Source organism: Pleurodeles waltl, chromosome 8, assembly GCF_031143425.1.
Source record: "Pleurodeles waltl isolate 20211129_DDA chromosome 8, aPleWal1.hap1.20221129, whole genome shotgun sequence".
Taxonomy (NCBI): Eukaryota; Metazoa; Chordata; class Amphibia; order Caudata; family Salamandridae; genus Pleurodeles; species Pleurodeles waltl.
Window position 1 is genome coordinate 318,898,999 of NC_090447.1, and position 21,343 is coordinate 318,920,341.

Here is a 21,343-nt window from a genome sequence, read left to right on the forward strand (position 1 = left end):
GAAAAATAGCAAATATTTATCTGAGTAAAACAAGATAAAAACAAAAATCCAACATTTACAAGCAAAGTTATGAATTTTCATAGATTAGACTTCAATATAGCGCTTAGAAACACAAATGCTTCGTACTGGTGATATCAAGGCGATGTGATGCAGTTGTTCCAAACAATCTGATGCCAATGGTGCCAGTCACGGAGTCGCACAGACCCCTAAGTACAGTACCTTGTGAAAATTATGATAAGCGGTGCAGGAGTCGGGGATCGAGGCGTCGCTGGATCCGGTGCGGTGTCAGTTCTGGTGCTGCGGAGCAAACAAGCAGAGGCATCTGTGCAAGGAATCGGGTCCTTGCTGCAGAGCTGTGGAGGGGAGGCAGTGTCAGATCCCCCCACTTCCAGCAGGGTTTATATCCGGCCGTCACGACGTGGTGTAGCAACCTCACTGGGTCGCAGTCATGCCACAAGGCTGCAGGCGCCACAGCAGAGTTGGGTGTCACAGACATCGGTGACACACCACTTCGGAACTCTCCGAGTCGTACACTTCGGTGAAACTGCGGTGGCATCAGGTCTGTGGGATGGTCACACTCCAGTGGGGATCACGGCTTCAGTTACAGGCGATGTTGCGAGTCCGGCAGCAGCTTCAGTCCGGGCATCGTCTGAAGTCGATGCACTTTGTTTTTCTTGGTTTTTCACCAGCTTCCCCTTTTAAGGGCCCAGGAACTGGATTAGGCACCAATTGGCAGGGTAGGAGTCTCAGCAAGAGAGTCCGGGTGCTGGTAGAAGAAGTCTTTGATGGCCCTGAGACTTCAGAATAGGGGCAAGCTCAGTCCAAGTCCTTAGAGAATCTTCTCAAGCAGGATACACAGCAAAGTCCAGTCTTTGCCCTCTCTAATGCAGAAGCAGCAACTGCAGACCAACCGAAGCAAAGGACACACAGCAAAGGGGCAGTACTTCTCCTCCAGCTCTTCTCCTTGGCAGAGGTTCCGCTTGATCCAGAATTGTTCTAAAAGTCTGGGGTTTGGGTCCATTACTTATACCCATTTCTGCCTTTGAAGTCGGAAAACTTCAAAGTAAAGTCTCTTGTTCACAAGATTCTGCCTTGTCTCAAACACCAGACAGACACCAGGATGTTGGAGGCTACACTGTGTGAGGACAGGCACAGCTCATTGAGGTTTAAATGTCAGCTCCTCCCTCCCCACTCTAGCCCAGGAGACTCATCAGGTTATGCAGGCTACATGTGGCCGAATCACATCTGAAGAAGATCTTGGTATCGCCATTGGCAAGGTCAGTCCATGCCAATGATTAACATCTTCACACTGCTAAGTCTGAACTTGTTGAGCATTCTGGAAAGAAGAGAGATTGGTGCAGAAAGAAGTACAGAGAAATCCTCTTAACCAACCCATCGAACGTTCATTCCCGATGGACTGGGGCATGCACAACAGGAGGCATAAAAGGGGTATTTTATGTTTTCTTCTGTAGCAAACTAAGTCTATTTCTATGTGTCCCCAACAAGAGACGGAGTCTTGCAATACTTTTTTGTTTTGAAACCATTTGTGTTGTTCTAACAAATGATGACTTAATTTATCTGCTTTCATGTTTGGTAGTCCCGGGTGATGCATCTTTGTCAATCGATCGCCTTTCATGAACATCTCGTGTCAAACCGTCTGAGCCTCCTGGGACAGCACCCAGGACTTTGTAGTCCTCTGCTTGTACAGACAATAAATAGATGACAAATTCATGGCATTTTGTTCATGTTAAGTTAAAGAGGGTCCGGCTTGATCACTAGCAAGAAAGATTTAAGAGCAAGGTTAACTGCCCTCATCTCCAACAAGCTGATGTTAGCGTCCCTTCTCAGTTGATCTAGAAACCCTGAAAGCAGGATGATAGTTGGAAATACTCCCATCCGCCAGTGTGATTGTTGGTGGTGGCAGAGTGAAGGAATCATTGTTGTGCTAGAGCCTTCCTGAAGGCAGCAAAAGGTTGTAAACCACTACCCTTTCCTTGAGAAATGTTTTGGTCTCTGAAAAAGCTTCTGCAACTTCTGGTGTTACTGCTCTAGGTTTTGTCTTTTCCAGAAAGGAATGTGTGAATGTTATTTACTCCTTCTGAAGGATCTAAAAATCCCTTTCTCTTCTGTAGTCAAACACACTTTAGAGTCTCAGCTGCTTATTTGATCTTTTGGATTTCCTCATTCAACTGAGATCCCAAAAGTGATTGAATAGCAACTCTGAAATATCTTGTTGCGCTTGTGGGGTCAATTGTTTCAATCTGAAGCAATAACACATCACACATAGACTCCATGGCAAATGTCTACAGTAGCTTGGTCTGCAGAGTCTTTTGATATACCTATCAGAAGATAACATTCCTTCCTTAACAACCTCTGTGCAAGTCTTCTGTTTTTCTCTTGGGAGATAATCCATAAATTGCCTCACTGAATCCAAAAGAAAATGGTTGCGCCGGCTTAACAAAAATGAATAGCTGTCTGCTTTTAAATGCATGTCAGTATCTAGAAAATCTTTCTCCCGACACCATCCCATCTTCTGCTTTCCCTCTCAGACAAATTCAAATAAGTTGAGCCAGCAGTGTTAAACTTCTTTTTCACCCCACTACCACTAAGGGATCCACAGGTAGCAACTCCTTCAGAAACCTTGGATGATAGTCATCCATTCTGAACTTCTCCAGATAACTCTTCACAGCCCCAACAAACAAAGAGTTTGTGACGGTATCAATGATAAGTTTCAAGAGTCCAGGAAATAGTGGCACAGAGGGTGAACCCGAGTCTCAAAAATGATGGCTGTTCTAATGTCAGGACTGGTAAACTGCAGATTGTACTTATTTGCATCCCTATGTGAGAGCTCAAGAAATTTTATGAGACCATCAATAAGACATCCTTGAAAATGTAGAATCTGGAGAAGCAGACGAAAATTCACACCAACTAGATGATCAGCTGGATACTAAAACTGGTTCCTGAGGTGGTCAACGCTTTTGTTTCCTGAGACTGGAAAACTGAGAAAAGCAGATGTCACCATGTCTGCGACAATGGACATGTTCAGGCTTTTCTTCCCATCATCTCTGGTGTGAACACCCAGGTGGGGATCTTTCACGACAGTGGTGATCTTTCACGAAAGTGGCAATCTTTCACTGGACCCCCAACAATCAACCTCGTGAGGAGGTGAAATAGATCCTGACACCTTGGGATGCAGAGGTTTGCTATACTCTCTGAAGCAAAGCTGGAACTGTAGAAGTTCGCACTAATCATTATTTTCCATTTACTGTAGAACACTGCTTTTCCAGCTCTTCTGGATGGCAAAGACATTTTTCTCACCAAAGTAGGAGAAGACCAGAGCGAATAGAAACATCCCAACATCAAAATATACGTTGATGTTGACCTGGATAGCACCAAATCTCTGGATGTCGATATGTGGGTATATGGCTATACACTGTTTTGGCATTGACATTGATTAGGAATGCTGGTGATGACAATTTGCCGTCCTTTTACCTCTAGAAGTAGTGCAAGTCGCCTCCAGGGAGGACGAAAGGATGGAATGATTGTCTCTCCTTCCGAAATTGTGTGCAGCAGGTAACATTTTTCATCCAGTTTCCCCTTTCTTAGCTCAGAGACAAACCCCCTAATTGCATCTCAGTCTTCTATAGGAAATCTTTTGCCAAATCCCAGAGTCCTTGATGGAGGGAGCGTCAGGAAGACAAACTACAAGGGCATAATGGTCATCATTCCTCAGCATGGCATATATATAATTAAAAAAATGTTTTTAAAAAGAGTTGTCACAGTAGTCAAATACAAGAGGGAGGTGGAACACCTTCAAGGAAAGGGTGGGAAAAACACTCTTTTCCTCGGAAAAAAATGTTGAGATGATGGTTTATATCCTTAGAAGTTGAATTAAGTCAGAAAGCATTCAAAATGTCGGTGTTAACAGCCAAACATAGGTTTACATAAAGCTGGATTGTGTTCAGGATCTTTCTCACAGATGGGGAAAAAAAGCAAAGTGCCTAAATGACACCCTGTGTGGCATGATGGGATAGTGCGGTCTTCCAGCGTTTTTGAAGGAAAAGGATTACATTTTACTATGTGTCTTGTTTGTATCAAGGCACCATTAACTGATTTATTTTAGGTAGTATACACATTTTTTTTAAGTGCTGTTCTCGGCCAAATGTACTGTTGAGTTAACATTTTGGCTAAGTGGATAAAAACAACACTAAATGTTACATTTTGAGCTCGTTTCCTTTTGAATAACTTAAGAAACATGAAATTTTCTAAAAATGTGTTCCGGAATCTTGCATGTAGGCACAGATATTCTACCTTTTAGGAATATGAGAGGCAACCCCATAGTGAAGAAGTATAGTGATGCTATTGGTTTCTGAAAGGTTATTATAATTGTAATAAGACCAAGTTGATTATTCTCAGTTACCATGGGAGGTCAAGCGAGCTCGGCAAATAAATTGTTCATTTCTGACGTCTACTGTCACCTGTTATTAATAAATTCAATCCGACAAAGGCCAACTCGGTCTTTCACAATTCCAAGCTTATTTATTTATTGAGAGTTGTATACAACGTGAATATGATCCGAAAATATCGGAGCGCTGTACAAAGTAAAATAAACATACATAATGCAATGTAACAACACATTGACAGGTAGTTTTCAGTTTAAACAAATGTGTTAAATATGTATAGATGCGACACCGATTATATCAGTGTTAGTAGGTATTTGGTTGATGAAATACCAGTGCATTGGGTAGCACTAAGACTAGTTATTAATAGCAATTGTAGAAGTGATGCCTGAAGCATTAATATATAAATCGATGAAAAATCAGTTCTTAAAATACATGTCGTTTACAACACACACCTTTACCGTGGATTTTTGTAATTCACCGTTTTGGAACGTAGTATTTTACAATGCATTATGCATTGTAAAAAGGGATATTTTATAATATATACTTCTGTGTTTATGTGTACATACATATATAAATACATATGTTTCTGTACATATATTTTTAATATCATGTACAGATAAATATGTGAACTTAAAACACACAAATATATATAAATATGCACACACCCCTATATACATAGATATAGGGGTGTGTGTGTGTGTGTATGTGTATGGGTGTGAATATTATATATCTTTCTTGTATTTATTTTGTTATTGTTTTCGGGGGGGGGGGGGTGGGACACACCTCCAGACCCTCTTTTTGGCCTAACTGGTGGGTAGCCCTCAAATCTCCCCTTTTAAAATATAACTATAGATTTGTATGTACATTTTGTAAACCTGAACATTTTTGACCTCCCTTTACCATTACCCACACATGAACCATAATAACCCCGTATTTTCCTTTACCTCCACCCACTCCCGAATCCTAAATATCCCTTACTTCCTTTTACCTTCACCCCCCGAGCCCTAAACACCATTACCACTTGTTTCTACCCATTCCTGAACCATAAAAAAACTCTTACTTTTAGGCACCCCTAAACCTTCAAAAAAACTCTTATCTCCCTTTACCTCTACCCACCCCTGAACCTTAAAAAAACACTTATCTCTCTTTACCTAACACTGAAAACTAAAAATACCTCTCTTAGCCATTAAATGACACATAAAATAGGTCATTAAAAAAATACCTACCTGCTTGGAAAAGCTAAAAATGGCTAAGTGGTACTTACCTGCAATGTATTGACCATCGTTGTAACGTACAGTATAGTAAAAACAGTATGGTAAATGTTACATAACGAATCAAATTATTAATGCTACTCAGGTTCTGTTATCAATAAATAAATAACGATTTAAAAAGACATGATTGTTTTCCGTGGTATGGTATCATGACATTAAGATTGAGTAGGATGTATTTTCTGATTACTGTTATTCACTTTAGGTTTGTTCATAAAGTATTTTTAAATTTTTATATTGATGAGGTTAGTTTCATTCTTTAGTTTTTATGTATAGTTTTCCTATTCATGTAGGGCCATGCTTTACATTTTATAAATAAATAAGTGAAACAGCAGCCTTCACAGACTGTGGGGCAGCACCCACCACCTTCTAGTTCACATATTAATGTTATCTCCAGGGAGAGCAGCACTCATAATGCAGACCTGCCAACTCCAATAGTCATCCTGTGTGCCACTTGATATCGGTCGGCTTCCTTCACACGGTCACCCAGTGAGAAGCCGATATCACATGGTGGCAGGATATACACTATACAGGGAGGTTTTCTAGCTCATTTTTGGAGACTTTGGGCTGCCAATATCCATTAAAGGGTGTAAAAATACCCAAGAACATCGGCGGAAGCCTCAACAGGCAGTTTGTTTCCTTTCTTTTTTTGGAATGGGGGCTTGGTTGGTGGAGGGCTGCAGTGTATTCCTTAGGTAGCCCTGTGCACAAGACCCCAACCCCTCCTAAGCCAAGCCCCCATCTCACACAGTGAAATACTTCTGTAAGTTGGCAGGTCTAAAAATACATGAGTCAAACATGTTCAAATATACAGTGGGATTTCAATCTAGCCCCAGAAAGCGGTACACTGTTGATCTGCAGAAGATTACGCTACTGGAATGCTAGCATATATATGTTTGAAAATGAATTAAAGCCGACCACATCGACATCATACCGCCTATCGTATTGTTTAACAGCACCTTGCCCCTTCCCGAAGAAAGCCTGATGATGAGGACGGCGTCTGCAGAGCACCACATGCCACCTATCGCATCAGGGCCCTGGATGTGTGCACATTTCGAATATAGCTAAACCACTGTTTCTGTGGATACAGGAAAAATTATTTGAGTGATAAATTGAATGTCTGAGTTTAAATCAGCCACACCATTGCTATCAGTACCTTATGATTTTAATTATTGATAGAAATGTTATTTTCCGGTTAGAGACACCATACCTCTGTTTTATAATAAGAAAGGCAATGTCGAGTAGATAAGCAACACCAAATAGCGTGAAAGCGTGTGCTAAACTGTTATACATTTAAATGTATGAATACTTTTTTATTAAGCACTTTACGAAATGCAAGTGTGCAGAACACCTTTAATTTCAACAGATGGATGTTAACAATGCTACTTACTCTCAAACACTGTCACACTAAGGCCCTTTAAACTCACAGTCCCTTACAATACACTCTATAGATCAGTGTAAAAAGAAAGATTTTCTGTGTTGACAGACTTCTTCCAGTAAAGCTGAGTAACTTACTCTTAGGTAAATTACAGCGTGTTTGACAGCTGCTGCAAGTTATGGAGTTAAAAGTACTCTACATACTCAAGTCTGAGGAACATAAGGATTCTTTGGTTCCCCATAAGCTGAACCTGAGAGCTTTCCTAGGGGTGCTAGAGCCTAGGGGAGTCGTTCACACCCACTCAAGTGTTTTTTTTTGTTTCAAACATTTTAAGTGCATTTCCAACACTCATCTGCACACCTAAGTTCCAACTTGAAGACAAGCCAGCCCTAACTGTTGTAGAAAGCATGGGAAAAACCATCAACCATTCTAATTTTCACTTAGGGGGCTGAAGGAAGAAATTACATAAAGGGAAATATATATGAGAGAATAAAGGATTTGTAAAACAATGTAAAATATGCACTAAAGCAGCACACTTTACACATATTGATAAAATAGAGATAGGAAAAGTTTTATTAAATTCTATACACTTATGACTGTTTCTTAAGACTGTTCTAAGTTATGGTGTTTAGGAAGGGAAGGTTAGTGAATGCCCCAATGGCATAACTTATTAACAGTGTGGCTGTCTTCAGACAGCCACATTAAAACCCTGGCAGTCAGACCGCAAGGATTCTACCAGCACCTCCAGGATCCATGATCCCAGCGGCCTGGCGGTGGCGAAGATCGTAATCCTGCAGATTACAACCTTGTTCTCTGCCAGCCTTTTCATGGCAGTAACGCCGCCATGAAAAGGCTGGCGGAGAACAGGTGCAGGGGGCCACGGGGGCCCCTGCACTGCCCATGCACTTGGCACATTCCACGTGCCCTTGCAGACAGTGAACATTGCGAGGGTGCTGTAGCCTGTTTCCTGCTAGGTCTGTGGGCAGAAACTGAGGTTTCCGTCTGCTGACCTAGCGGGAAACTCTTAATAACTCGCATGGGATGGTCGCCACGAAGGCAGGGGCCACCATGTCAGGAGTTTGCGGACAGGCTTTCCCATCTGCCAAACTCGTAATGAGGCCCATAGTGTTTAGTGTTTGCAGGGCACTGAAACCCCTCCACTTTCTGTAGGACACTCTAAATATGGATCAGAAGCCACTGACTGAATGTCCACTGCAAAAATAACCCTAGGTTGGAGGAAACTCAGTCAGAGGATCGTACTCCATGTTTAGAGTTTCCTCGAGAAATTAGAGGATTTTCAGTTCTATATAAACTGCAGATGAGACTCTTTGGTTGTAATTAAGAGAGTGAACACCTACTCTTAATTCACGCAGCTAAAACAAAAAGGCAGAAACGTTCATTGGATGTAAAGCCTGACGACTTATCAAAGTATAAAAGTGTGACATTAAAGATAAGTCTTCTTAAAGACCGTATCGTTTTATTATCATTCAAAAAAATTGCACTGACACGAAACACCCAAACTTACTTGAAAAATGTTTTTGTTTGGTGTTCCACATAGAAATCCACAGCTTCTTTCCTATAAAAAAAGACAAGAAAATAACTTAATGATGTGGCAATACTGTAGAATCACACAACGTAATAATGTTGTATAGCAAGAATGAATGGATAGCTACTACAATTGCAAGACAGGCACTGGCCATTTGTAGAAACAAAGACTTTAGTGAAAAAGGGAGAACCCCACAGATGTAAAAAATATACATATATATATATACATATATATATATATATATATATATATATATATATATATATGTATATATATATATATTATTAGTCACTATAGTAATTGATAAAAATTCTGATCCGAGCAGGACCAAGCAGTAAGCTGTGTTAGTCAGTGAATCTGCACAATAACTGCTGCAAGCATAGTCAACCATCTGTGCCAGCCATCACACAGATTCTCTAGGGGTGGCAAAGCCCCAGCAGTGGCCTTTGTAACGAGATGCAGCATCACATGTATAGGTAGCCAGAGGTGCTTTAAGTTTCATCCCTGTAGTGCCTTAGGCTACAAGTTTATGAGGCTCTTATCTCTCCCTCTACCATCTCAAAATAGGGTGGGATTAGGAGCCTCACTCATGTCACGCGACCATGTGAGGAGTTGGAGAAGGTGAGGTGAAAAAGCGAAAGGCTAAAAACTGGAGCAAGCTCAGTGCAAATAGTGCCGGAATTAGAAAACATGTACTGTGGGAAACAATTAATTGGGAGTCTAGGTGTGTCAGAGGAAAGCGGGTAGAGTCACGAGGAGTGGAGTTTGTAGACTCTCATCTTGTGCATTTATAAAAAAAAATCTGCTGCAAAGAAATTGACAACATGATATCTGTGACAGCAAATCAGTTCTAGATTACGTAATTGGTCAAAAAGAGACTGCATTTTAAAATATCACCCAGGCTTAATATACCTGCTGCAGAGATCTTTGTGTGCCGAGCAATTTTGAGGGGGTTATAAAAGCAGTAAGAGAACTTAGGTGGTTGATGCAGTTCTGGAAGAGTTCTGTGATTTGTCAAGTCACAATTTGACTCAAAGTTACATGGAGGGTGAACATGCCTGCTGCAAAGCAAACTGTGTGAAATGCTGATCACAGATTGCATTTTATGTAGATAAAGTGGGTTACTGCTTTTGACTGTGAGATCATTTTGTTACTTTCAGTTCATATGTTGCAAGCCTTCTAAAATAGCACAGTGATCTATTTATGGGCATCAAGGAGCTGTATGCAAACTCTAAGTCATGAGTTTTGTGTTTTTTCTTAATCTCTTATTACTCTAAGATTGCACAGATGAGTTCCTTTGGGAAGTAATCTTTTTTTAGTACGTACAACCCCAATTACTGTGTTGTGGTGGTTATTGTATATCCAGACTTTGTGTTTCTCTGACCATTCACTCTTACCATATGATGTCTGCAAGTATAGATGAAATGTGATTCCTACACTTTATAACCATCATTCTACTGTGTAACATTTCATGTACATTGATTTAGAAATGCATTAATTACTGTGAAAGTGTGTGATGTAAGGTGCTCTGACACCCTACACTGGGATGAGTAGAGCTGTAAAAGAATTAAATTTTAAAAAAATGTAGATGGCATCTAAATCATTATTTGTGTAAATGCACTTTCTCACACTGCATGCACATCTCTAACATGGGGGGCAGGGAAGCTGAACAAGATCACAAACCTACCTCCAAAAGTTTCTCTTAAGTACTTGTGAAATGATAACAAGCTGTGTGCTTTGTTTCCTTTCATTGCCATCGGCGTCAAGGTGTTTGGCTCCAGATGGCTCTCAGTATGGATGATACTTCAACAAAAGAAGTGCAGATGGTCCATTAAATAAGGTCTTTGTTTTGGGCTCAGCTGGAAGTTAAAATAAGAAAGCCCCTCGCTACCTGCAGGTTGCTGCTCCAAAGGATGGGAAAGCAGACAACGTGCGAACGCTGTTGAATTGTGCCCTGGTGTAGGAAAATTACACAAGGACAAATTCAGCATATTTCCTTGTTTAGGCGGATCCCAGAAGCGGCCTAGGAATAGCTGCTGGAACTGGGTTCCCCCCATTTTCCAGCACTGAGTCCAAAGCATGTGTATGCACTGTGCGCACTCCAACTTTCAGTTTCCCGCTTCTGTGACCAATGTGGGAGGGAGCTGTGTTGCTTCGAGCACACTGAAGTGGACCAGCTCAGGCAGCTAAAAGTCAGTAAAAACACAAACCTCTCAAATGTTTTGTGATTCCACGTGACTGAAAGTGTGTGTGCTATTGTGGGAGCATGTGTGAGTTAGGGAAAGAGAGTGAATTAGAGACAGTGATAGTAAGAATGAGTGAGAAAGTGAGTGAGAATAAATGAGGCTGAACAAATGAAAGAAAGTGAAAATGAAGATGTGTGACTGAGAATGAATGAGTGAGAATCAATGTGAAGGAGAATGAAAGAATCAGTGAAGTGAGAATGAGTTTGAGAAAGTGAGCATCAGAGAGAATGAACGAGTGACAAAGAGCGTGAGGTAGTGAGTAAGAATGAATTTGAATAATAATGAATGAGTGCGAGAATGGATGAGTGAGAATGAATGTAAAGAGGTGTGAAAAAGTGAGAATGAGTATGAAAAAGTGAATGCAAAAGAGCATGAGTGAGTGACAGTGTGTGTGAGTGTTATACTTGTGAGTCTGCAACTGACCAGGCATACTGGAGGTACCTCTTGGCTTATAAGACACCTGTGGCAAAATATTAGCATTGGCCACTGGTACACTAGAGGTTATTCTTGGTGTATGGACACCTGTGGCAACATTCTGGCACTAGCATAATAGAGATAATTCTTGGCCATAAGAGCACCCATGGCAAAATGCTGGAAATTGCCCGCCAGAGGTAATTCATGCCATATGAGAAACCACCTTCAAAATACACGTGATGCCATATTGGAGATAACTCCTGGCCTAAGATGGACATGTTTCGAAATGCTGGCACACCAGAGGTAATTCCTGGCACAGCGGCCACCTGTGGCAAAATGCCAGCACTGGAATACTAGAGGTAATAATTAGCATACAAGAGGATAACAATGGCATGGGGGAACTTGAAGGGAGCAGGCAACATCCATGGCCAATAGATAAAATTGGAGTCAATAATCAGGTACTGGCATATTGTATGTAATTCTAGGCATGGGGGGACACCCAAAACAAAATGCTGATTGTGGCACAATGGAGATAAATACTGTCACATGGGGTGAGGGGGACTACTCGTTGCATATTTTTAATAAAATATGATTAACCTCTGGGGAGTATTAGACTTCATTTGAGTGGCACACCTTGAAAGTACTTGAATACCTGAGTGCCATTTTAGACTATAATTATTTTACGTAAAGGTTTGTGAAAGATGTGCTTTCACATACGCTATTTGACTTAATTAAAAAACAAATATCCCCTGGGGAAGCGAGGGGAGTGGGGTTGAGAATAACCTCAAATCCTGCAAGAAGAACGAGGCTTGCACATTGTGTGCCAATGATTACGTCCCACCACTTTCAGAGGTCGCCAGCTGTCACTGAGTTTATTCACTATTATCTGCTTCCAACAGTCAATGAAACTGTTTAACTTCTTTCAAAAAGCGGTTTGAAAGAAGTCCAGGAAACAAGAGCTACATGGACTCCTCTGTCTCATGGACCAGGCGAACATCGGTGCCCTTACATTGTTTTATAGGATCTAAATGATGTAAAGGCACCGATGTTGGCTTGATCCATGAGACAGAGGAGTCCAGTTTTCAACGACGGACTGTGCAAAAACCTTAAGAGGTGATTGAAAGGGTGACAAAAGGACTATGCAACCTCCTACCACTTTATATTTATGAACTACTTCTTATGTGCACCAGATCGTAAAATTGATGAAACTTGGAAAAGTGTAAAGCAACTCTTGTTAGCAAGGTTTTTGTGTAAATGTTTTTGTCATTTGTGTAAATACACCTTGTAGATACGTGTAAGTATGAAATATTTTAATATATTGATATACACGGTGCATAGATACTCAGTGGACAATGAGGGCATGATAAACAAAGTATAGCTTTGCTAACGCTGATTAAAATAAAATCCACAATGGCAATTGAAAAGTCATTGGAGCATCGTTGGTAATTAATTTATCCCTAAGGAAGGCAACTATATATGATTGTCTATGATCCAGGTTTCATTAGGATTATTTAGGAAGCCCCTTTACAGTTCAACAAACAAGAAATTTGGGTACACATCCAGTGGTCCAAGCTGAACCAAAGACACTTTCCAAAAGCCACCTAAAGCTCATACAACACCCTCTCGCACTCATCATCATATCCACCGGAGTAACCTGCAGAGAACAGTTTCAAGCAATGCATAACAGTTGCTGTTTAGTGAAATGCACATACATCAAAGGGGGGCCCCGAATGCCTGTTTTGTAGGGGACAAGACTGTATAGACAGGGTTCTATTGCCTAGAGAGTCCCACCCTTTACTAAAATCCTAGAGCACGAGGCTGCTCCAGATGCCTTTGTTATGTGTGGATGCTTGCTGCAGACAAGTGATACTTTGTAGAAGCCATGTTCCTTAAACTCCCCATGGTTGCTAGACTGCTAGGATCACCTGGAAGACCCAGTCATATGAAGACTGTGGCAGCAGAGACCAGGTGCCACACAGCAAGAGGAATATCCACCTCCAACTGCTCTTCTACTAGGATGACATGGGAAGAGTTAAGTCCCACAGGGTCAGTGACAGCACATAACAGACCCCACTGAGAGAGACAACCATGCACATTTTGCACCACAGGAGTTATACCACCAAAGTGACTCAGAGGCCCCAATCCCATTGGGGTCGTGGCAGAGCAGATAACAACAACTGGGTATCTCTTCTCATGCCCACCCCGAATCCTACAATGCCTAGACCGTCTCAATAATAAACCATGCCCCATGAAGTTAGTAAAATGGCAGGAATAGCTAGACACATGACAGGTGTGTGTAGGGGGTGCAGAGGTTCTATCATTCACCGAAGTCTGACAAGGCAGATGATCACTAAAGTGCTGTCAGACCTGTGGGAAGCTGAAGTAAAAACCTCAGAAGAACAAAGAGGTTAAAGCTGCAAATTGTACAATTTGCTACAGGAAAAGGGAATGCAAATGGGGGAAGGTTACAAAACTAGAATCTGAGGCGGCCTGGCCTTTACAACCATCAGATAAAGACAGTGTGGAGGAGGTGATGAAAATGGTCCTTGAAACAGGCACTGATGTCTTAAGGAGGTGGACCAAAAGACATAAGACTGAAAAGAGGGGGATGGAGGCAACAGAGTTTCTGAACAGGGGCAGATATACCTGGGAAGGAAGCAAGAACAGGAATGGAAAGGAATTGGGCATGAGAGGCATCGGCCTCTTTCAGTGGAGGACGATAGAACCCAAAAAGGAGCAGGCAGATAGGAAAAGATAGTAAAAAACGAGGTAGGTCAGTAGAGCAGGTTAAAACATTGAGGTCAGGTGTGCCAATGAGCAGAAATGGTATGGTGACCAACAAAAAGGCCTCAATAGAGATCCAAGTAGAAGAGAGTCATAGTGAAGTAACCAGAGCAGAAGCAGCATGGTTCGGGTTATGGAAGGATGCAGATGTACAAGAGTAGCATATGTGTGACAAAGATGGTAAGAGCCAGCGTTGAATATAAAAAGGAGCACCAAGAGACCGACAAATCCGAAGGTATATTTTAGGAGTTTTTGTGGGCACAGCAGGGAATTAAAAAGCAGGCATGGGCAGCGGGAAAGAAGGGCGGACCATAAAGTAAGTACTTCCAGTAGTGCAGACACCAGTTTTGTAGTGAGAGGGAAGAAAAGAAAGAGACTAGATGGGGAGGGGCAGGCATTTTATTGAGCGGATAGAGCAGGGAAGATTGCCTAACAGGAGGGACAATGAGAAAAATGCCACAGAAGTGAATGAAAGTAATGGGCTGGTGTGCTTCCTGCTGATTGCATTGCTTGGGGAGGAGGTAATGGGAAAGAGAAAACATAATCACAGTATGAAGTAATATGGGTGAACCTGCACAATGAACTATTGAAAAGGGTTGGTCATATCTTCAGAACCTGATCTGTTTTCTGCATGTGGTGTTGTGTTGCCTTTTATTAGAAGAGACCAATTTTAGAATATGTTTACATTAGAAGGAAAAGTTGCTACCACCGGAAGTACCTTTTACGATGAATACTCTTTTCTACCCACAAGTTACTCATTGCCCTCCTAACTCCTTTCATCAGGATATGGTTGTGTTGGTGGGCATTCTGCCTTCACCCTTACCCTATCATGCAAACAAATATTTTTAAAAAGTACAGCATGGTGCATTCGGGTGGTGCTCTTGTGGTACCTTTGCCGACTTACTCCAAAGATGGAAAATCCTGATGAGCCAGCTGAGGGCCTAGGTTACGGACAAACAAAGGTAGTTCAGGTGTGGTGTCATCTCTTTTGCATCTCTTTCACATCTATCAATCGGAATAGGAAGAAAACAAAGCTCTATTTTTGATTTGTCATAGTGTCACAGTCAGCATCAGGAGTGAGGTCCAACAGATATGAAAAGAATACCCAAACCTCAGCTTCTCTGTGAGGGTAACATAGGTGGAATGTAAAAGTTAAAAGCGAGGACAGCCAAAGAGGGAGTAGGTAGATATTAGATCTGGCATCCCTGGCGTGGTTTCCCCTGTCATTTTTGCCTCTGCTTCCTATGTGTTGACTGTGTGCTGGACTTTGTTGCTGCTGGTTTTGGTACTCTGGGCACTTTACCACTGCTGAGCAGTGCTTAATTGGCTAAAGTGCAAGTGCTCTCTGTGTAAACTGTAACTGTAATTGGCTTTTCCATGCCTGGTATATTTGATTTACTAGTAAGACCCTAGTAAAGTGCACTAGAGGTGCCCAGGGCCTGTAAATCAAATGCTACTAGTGGGCCTGCAGCACTGATTGTGCCACCCAAATGAGTAACCCTGTAAACATGTCTCAGACCTGCCACTGCAGTGCCTGTGTGTGCAGTTTTAAACTGCCAATTCGACCTGGCAAGTGTACCCACGTGCCAGGCCCAAATCTTCCCTTTTTGTACAGACCCCTAAGGTAGACCCTAGGTAGCCCAATGGGAAGGGTGCAGTGTATATTAAAAGGTAGGACATGTACTGATGTGTTTCACAGTGAAATACTGCCAAATTTTGTGTTCACTGTTGCAAGGCCTATCTCTCCCATTGGTTAACATGGGGACTGCCTTTTAATATCTTTTAAGTGCAATTTCGCATTGGGAGCAGATAGAGGTCTGGAGTTTGTGGTCTCTGAAATCACAATTTTAAAACACATCTTTTGGTAAAGTTGTTTTTTAGATTATCAGTTTGAAAATGCCATTTTTAGGAAGTAGGCATTTTCTTGCTTTAACCATTCTGTGACTCTGCCTGTTTGTGGATTCCCTGACTGGGTCAGACTGACAGCTGGGCTGTTGTGAATTCCCTCTAGACAGAGATACAAAGGACGCTGGGGTGTAGCATGCATATCCTGATGAGTTTCCCGGGCTAGAGTGGGGAGGGAGGAGCTGACACTTACACCTGAAAGAGCTGTGCCTGTCCTCACACAATGCAGCCTCCAACCCCTAGGTGTGTGTCTGGAGCCAGGCCTGGGCAAGCTAGGATCTTGTGAACAACAGAGACTTTCCTTTGAAGTTTGCGTACTTCAAAGGCAGAAAGGAGTACAAGTAGTGGACCCAAAACCCCAGATTTTTTAGATTGCTTCTGGACTCAAGAGGAACCATCAGCCAAGGAGAAGAGCTGAAGAGCTGGAGGAGGAGTACTGCTCCTTTGCCTGCAACTGTGCTTTGCTGGGTAGGCCTGTAGTTACTGCTTCTGCCTGAAAGAGGACAAAGACTGGACTTTGTGGTATATTCCTACGTGCAGTGTCTCCAAGGTCTTGGACTGAGCTTGCCTCAGTTTTGAAGTCTCAGGGCCATCAAAGACTTCTTCTGTCAGCACCTGGACTCTCTGCTGAGACTCCTACCCTGCCAAGGGGTGCCCACTCACTTCAGTCCCTGGGCCCTTGAAAGGTGAAGCTGGTGGAACCAGGACGGAATACACGCACAGAAGCCGTGCAGGGAAAACTTCGATGCACCACCTGCAATGCAGATGAAAAAATTACGCACCACCTGCATTGCGGCTGATAAATCAACGCACCACCTGCAACGGGCTGGGAAATAGGCAGAATCACCTGCATCATGGCTGGAGAAACAATGCAACACCCGCTTGTCGCTGCTAAAATCGACAACCCCCACACAGCAGTGTTCCTCATCACTGCGCGGCCAGATTTTGCACACATCATCGCTGGGTGTCAAAATCAACGCAAACCTGTCCAGATCCGAGGTGCCCATCCGGAAATCAACGCATCTCTCTCTTGCGGGAGAGAAAAATGCTGCATGGCCTACCCGACTGGAGAAGAAATGACGCACGGCCTCATTTGCAAGTAAGGAATTGGTGCATCGCTGACTTTGGCGAAGCACGCTCGCCTGTGTGGCTTTATTTTGTACGCAAACCAGGTACTTTGCGTAACATCAACGCATTCATTGTTTTCTATGGAGTAAGACTCTTTTTCACTTAAAAATTCATAACTTGTGTATGATGGATTTTGGTTGTTTTTGTCTTGTTTGATTTAGATAAATATTGGCTATTTTTCTAAACCTGTGTTGTGTCTTTTTTGTAGTTCTTTCACTGTATTACTGCGTGTGTTGGTACAAATACTTTACATATTGCCTTTGAGATAAGCCTGACTGCTTGTGCTAAGCTACCAAGAAGGTGAGCAGCGGTTATCTTAAGTGTGTATTTCTCTTGTCCTGACTAGAGTGAGGGTCCCTGCTTGGACAGAGTGCAAACTGACTGCAAACCAGAGACCCCTTTTCTAACAATAGGATATGGTGCAGAGCCGGTTGTGGCAAGAAGCCGAAGAAGATAATGTATAGACAAATGAGTAAGGGTAGTGGTGGTCTAATATGTACTCACAATGCAGGTGCGAGTGTCAGTTGACAAAGGGTGACTGGCAGGAGGAAAGCATTGTATGAAGGCACTGAGCAGGAAGAACCAGGAGCAAGGAAACAGGCTGAATTCAGCAGATGGAGAAGGGGGGGGGGAAGGAGGAGTTAGTGAAAGGCAACAGAGTGGGAAAAGAAACATGGTCACCAAAAGGGAATAACCAATGGAGCAGAGGATCCAAGAGGTTCAATGGATGCAAGTATTGCTAACGTCATTCTTTTAAGTACTTTAAAACAGAAGTGTTTCCCTTTGCAGTTTCTTCTGATGTGCTCATATACAGGCATCTGTTGTGGCAGTATACCCGATAGCTACCCTTTACTGGCATGTCCTTGGTCGAGACACTAACCCCACGCATATTTGATTTGTGTTCCTTAAGAAAGTGTGTTGCTGCTGTGGGCACCACCATTATCCACATGGCAGTCATTATCCTTAATGTTTTCAACACCACCACATGGAAACTAGCCACCACCACCTGTAGGCCAAGGGCATATATCCAAGCCCCAATGCTTAATGCGGAGGATTGCAACTTGCTGTTGCTCTGTTTAGGCTGCCGCTGCTCCTGTTGCAAAACCCTGGCACCAAGATCAGTAAGTACCCTTAAGGTTCCTATTCAAAATTACATCAAACCCACTGAGGAATTTAATTTTAGGGACACCTTTCACTAGTTTCCTCAACTGAGATTACAGGACCCATGCATTTAGAGTTGGGTGTCAGTAGTGAAGTGAGGTCTCTGCCACCCAATGGCACAGGGGCTCCAAAGTTGCTGCTGTGGCCAATGATTGCAATGAGAGAGGACAATAAAAACGGTGGTTAGTGGAATGGTTGAATTAATCTTAATGGTAGAATGTCTGAATTCATCTCAATTGTTGCAATGCAGTTACCAGGAATGACAGATGAGGGAAATGCATGGACAAAAACAATGGGAAAAGAATGACATCACATGATGCAAATAGTGTGTCATCCACTAATAAAAGTGACAGAAGCCTTCAAAGACCTTGGGTGCCATGGAATTCCAAAATTAATTTTCACGTGTAGTAGGTAAAGGCTTTCTTGGATGAATAAGAATTCCCGTGTCCTGGAAGACTCTTGTTTTCAGTGTACATCTGAAGGAGAGATGTGTTTGGAAGAGTAGGAAAACTTCCATTCCATGACGACCTTGGTATGCATGCTCAGAAATGATCTGCAGACCGTAGAAAGTTGTTAGGACAAAATCTCCGTCAAAGCGTGTGACAGTCTGGCAAACATTCGGTGTATGCCGTTCTTACTAGGTTCAAGCCCAGTATTAGGTTTGCAAACCAGAGACATACATGGAAGAAAAAAAGTAAATCACTGTGCTACTCTGGGCCGACTGAGTCTATGGCATACAGAAAAAGGAAATTATGGCACAAGTGTGGATGCTGGCTTTTTGTAGCTACAGCATTAGTTCTGCAACCACCTCTGGGTGCTAATGAGACTAATAAAGAGCCAGGTAGTCCACACTGATCATAGGTTGCAGGCAATTTTTTCTCTTCAATGCCACCGAGTGATAATACTACACTTGGGTTTGCTTAAATAGTCTATATTAGTCACCAGCGGACCACGAACAAGTGGATGTCTGAGTAGGTCACTTGTAACACAAATGTCTGGCTGCGCGATGTGGGTGTGCAAGAGAACGGCGCCTGGACAGTGAAGAGAAGCTGGATCATCAAGAAGGCACCTGCAGGGGTCACCTGTAGTGCCTCCTCTAAAGGCATCTGCCTTGACTGTTGGTGTTCTTGTGGGTCTTGGTGTGTTTTCAAACCTTTGGTCCCGCATGTACTCTCTTGAGACAGGCAATTCCTTGCAGAAGATCTTCATCTGCTGGGCCTGATGTATTGTCCTCAAGCCGGGGGCGGGGGGCTCGCTGCTCAAAGTTCTCTAGCTATGCAGTTTAAGGCCTAGTTCAAGCACTGATCGCCACAGCAACAAACGGTCCTGCAACTACCCTCTTAGTGCAAATGCAAAGAGTTTTTTTCAGACTTAAAAGGGAAACTACAGAACCGGCTCAGGGATACGGATATGTATGTATTTAATAATTTAGACATTAAATCGAAACCTATAAAATTCAGATGACAGTCCAACCGATTCCTAGAACAACTTCCCAAATACTTCCCAGAGGAAAGAGTGAGAGCATGAAATGGTTTGGGACATGTAATGGAACGCACACATCGCAGCAACTCGTTTCTACAATCCCTTTTACTGGGCGGATCTTTCTGACTCTACTCGCACCCACAAGAAGGGGGGTGCCATAGTGAGGATTCCAGTTGCCAAGAAGCTGGGTAGATTTTGAGCTTTGTATGAGGAGACAAACGCTAGGCAGAACAGAAAGTGAGGCACAGGAAACGGGTACCCAAAGATGCAGGCAGAGCAACAAGGCATTCTCAAGGGCAAGAAGAGAGAAAGGGCAGAAAGTAGTTCTTCTAAAAGAACAACTATTATACTATTCCCACATACTACAAATACAAAAACACTAACGCAAAACATACAGCACCATCACAGGTCCTGCTGTAATTGCTGGAGATAATACAACACCCGGCACGTTCGAGGATTGCCAGTGGTCTTCTTTTTAACCTCCCCACCCAACAGAAGGGGGAAGTCCAAGCAGATATTGGTGGCATCTAAACCCATATTTTCGTGCTTTTTTCATTGTGAAACTAGACAAAAGATGTAACTGGAAGGATCTCTACCCCAGAAACCAGTGCAGCGTTACTGCAAACATTAGTAGCACCACACACCTTCAAATACCTTTATGCGCAGAAACGCATGCTTCTTCTCAAAACAGTATAAGCTGGTCACTCAAATGAGAGCCTTACTAGAATGGAAAGGGTTCCAGTTATGCAAGCAGGGTCGGATTTCTATGTACTTGCCAGGAGTGTTCCACATCAACAGATTTTGTGTTGACTATCATTAATGGAGACAGAAAAGTTTCCAACCAGGCATGTGTTTTTCCCACCAGTAGCTCGCAAGAATGACAACTGCAGAGCAATCATTGGAATGTGCCCACGGCTGTTCACTGGTATGGCACTGGGCTCTGTCAGTGTTAAAAGCATGCTCACTTCGATAGCTGGGATAGCTACTAATCCCTAGTGCTAGTGATGTGATGAATGATTTGAGGTAATATTGACTGACTCTAATAAGATACCTGTCTGATAGGAACCATACTGTGATACCGTTTAAAACCTATATGTGACAGCACCCTGGCTCAAGTCATATCCCATGAATGTAAGAATGTCTAGTACGTGTAAGTATGGTCGGCGAGGAAGGAGAAAAGAATGAAAGGGGAGTTTGAATAGGGGTGGGTATGTGGCTTCCAGAACTTGGAAGATGAAAATAATTTGACACCAGTTAGCTCATTGACTCAGCATGTAGGGACCCACCAAAATTGCATGCCATCCTACTCTGCCACTTACAGTTTTGAATGAGGATATTCCTCGTTTATGTCTCACCACTGGGGCTGCCTGGACATCAAATAAAAGCACAAAGCATCCCTAGACAGTTGCGGCCTACTTCGATCAAAAGGAGCGGGGCAGGCAGGGCATCTAAAATTTAATTAAATTAAATAAAAAAAATTTTTTAAAAACACTTACCTTTTTGGTGCGGTCCCGTGCCGCGCTCCTCTTCCCTCCTGGCTGCACACACAGGCTCCCAGCCTGCACTACGGCCAATCCTGACGCTGCACAAAGCAGCATCAGGATTGGCTGGGAGCGCCCTGGCTGGGT

General features: G+C 42.7%; 1 protein-coding gene across 2 annotated transcripts in view; it reads right to left on the minus strand.

The window, feature by feature from the left end:
* The window catches only part of NME7 (NME/NM23 family member 7), a 657,734-nt gene that overhangs the window by 364,941 nt on the left and 271,450 nt on the right, over positions 1–21,343 (minus strand). For both annotated transcript variants that reach the window (XM_069204166.1, XM_069204165.1), the window contains exon 5: positions 8,575–8,625. In XM_069204166.1, the coding sequence (XP_069060267.1) occupies positions 8,575–8,625 (51 nt within the window). The remainder of the gene's footprint in view (positions 1–8,574; positions 8,626–21,343) is intronic.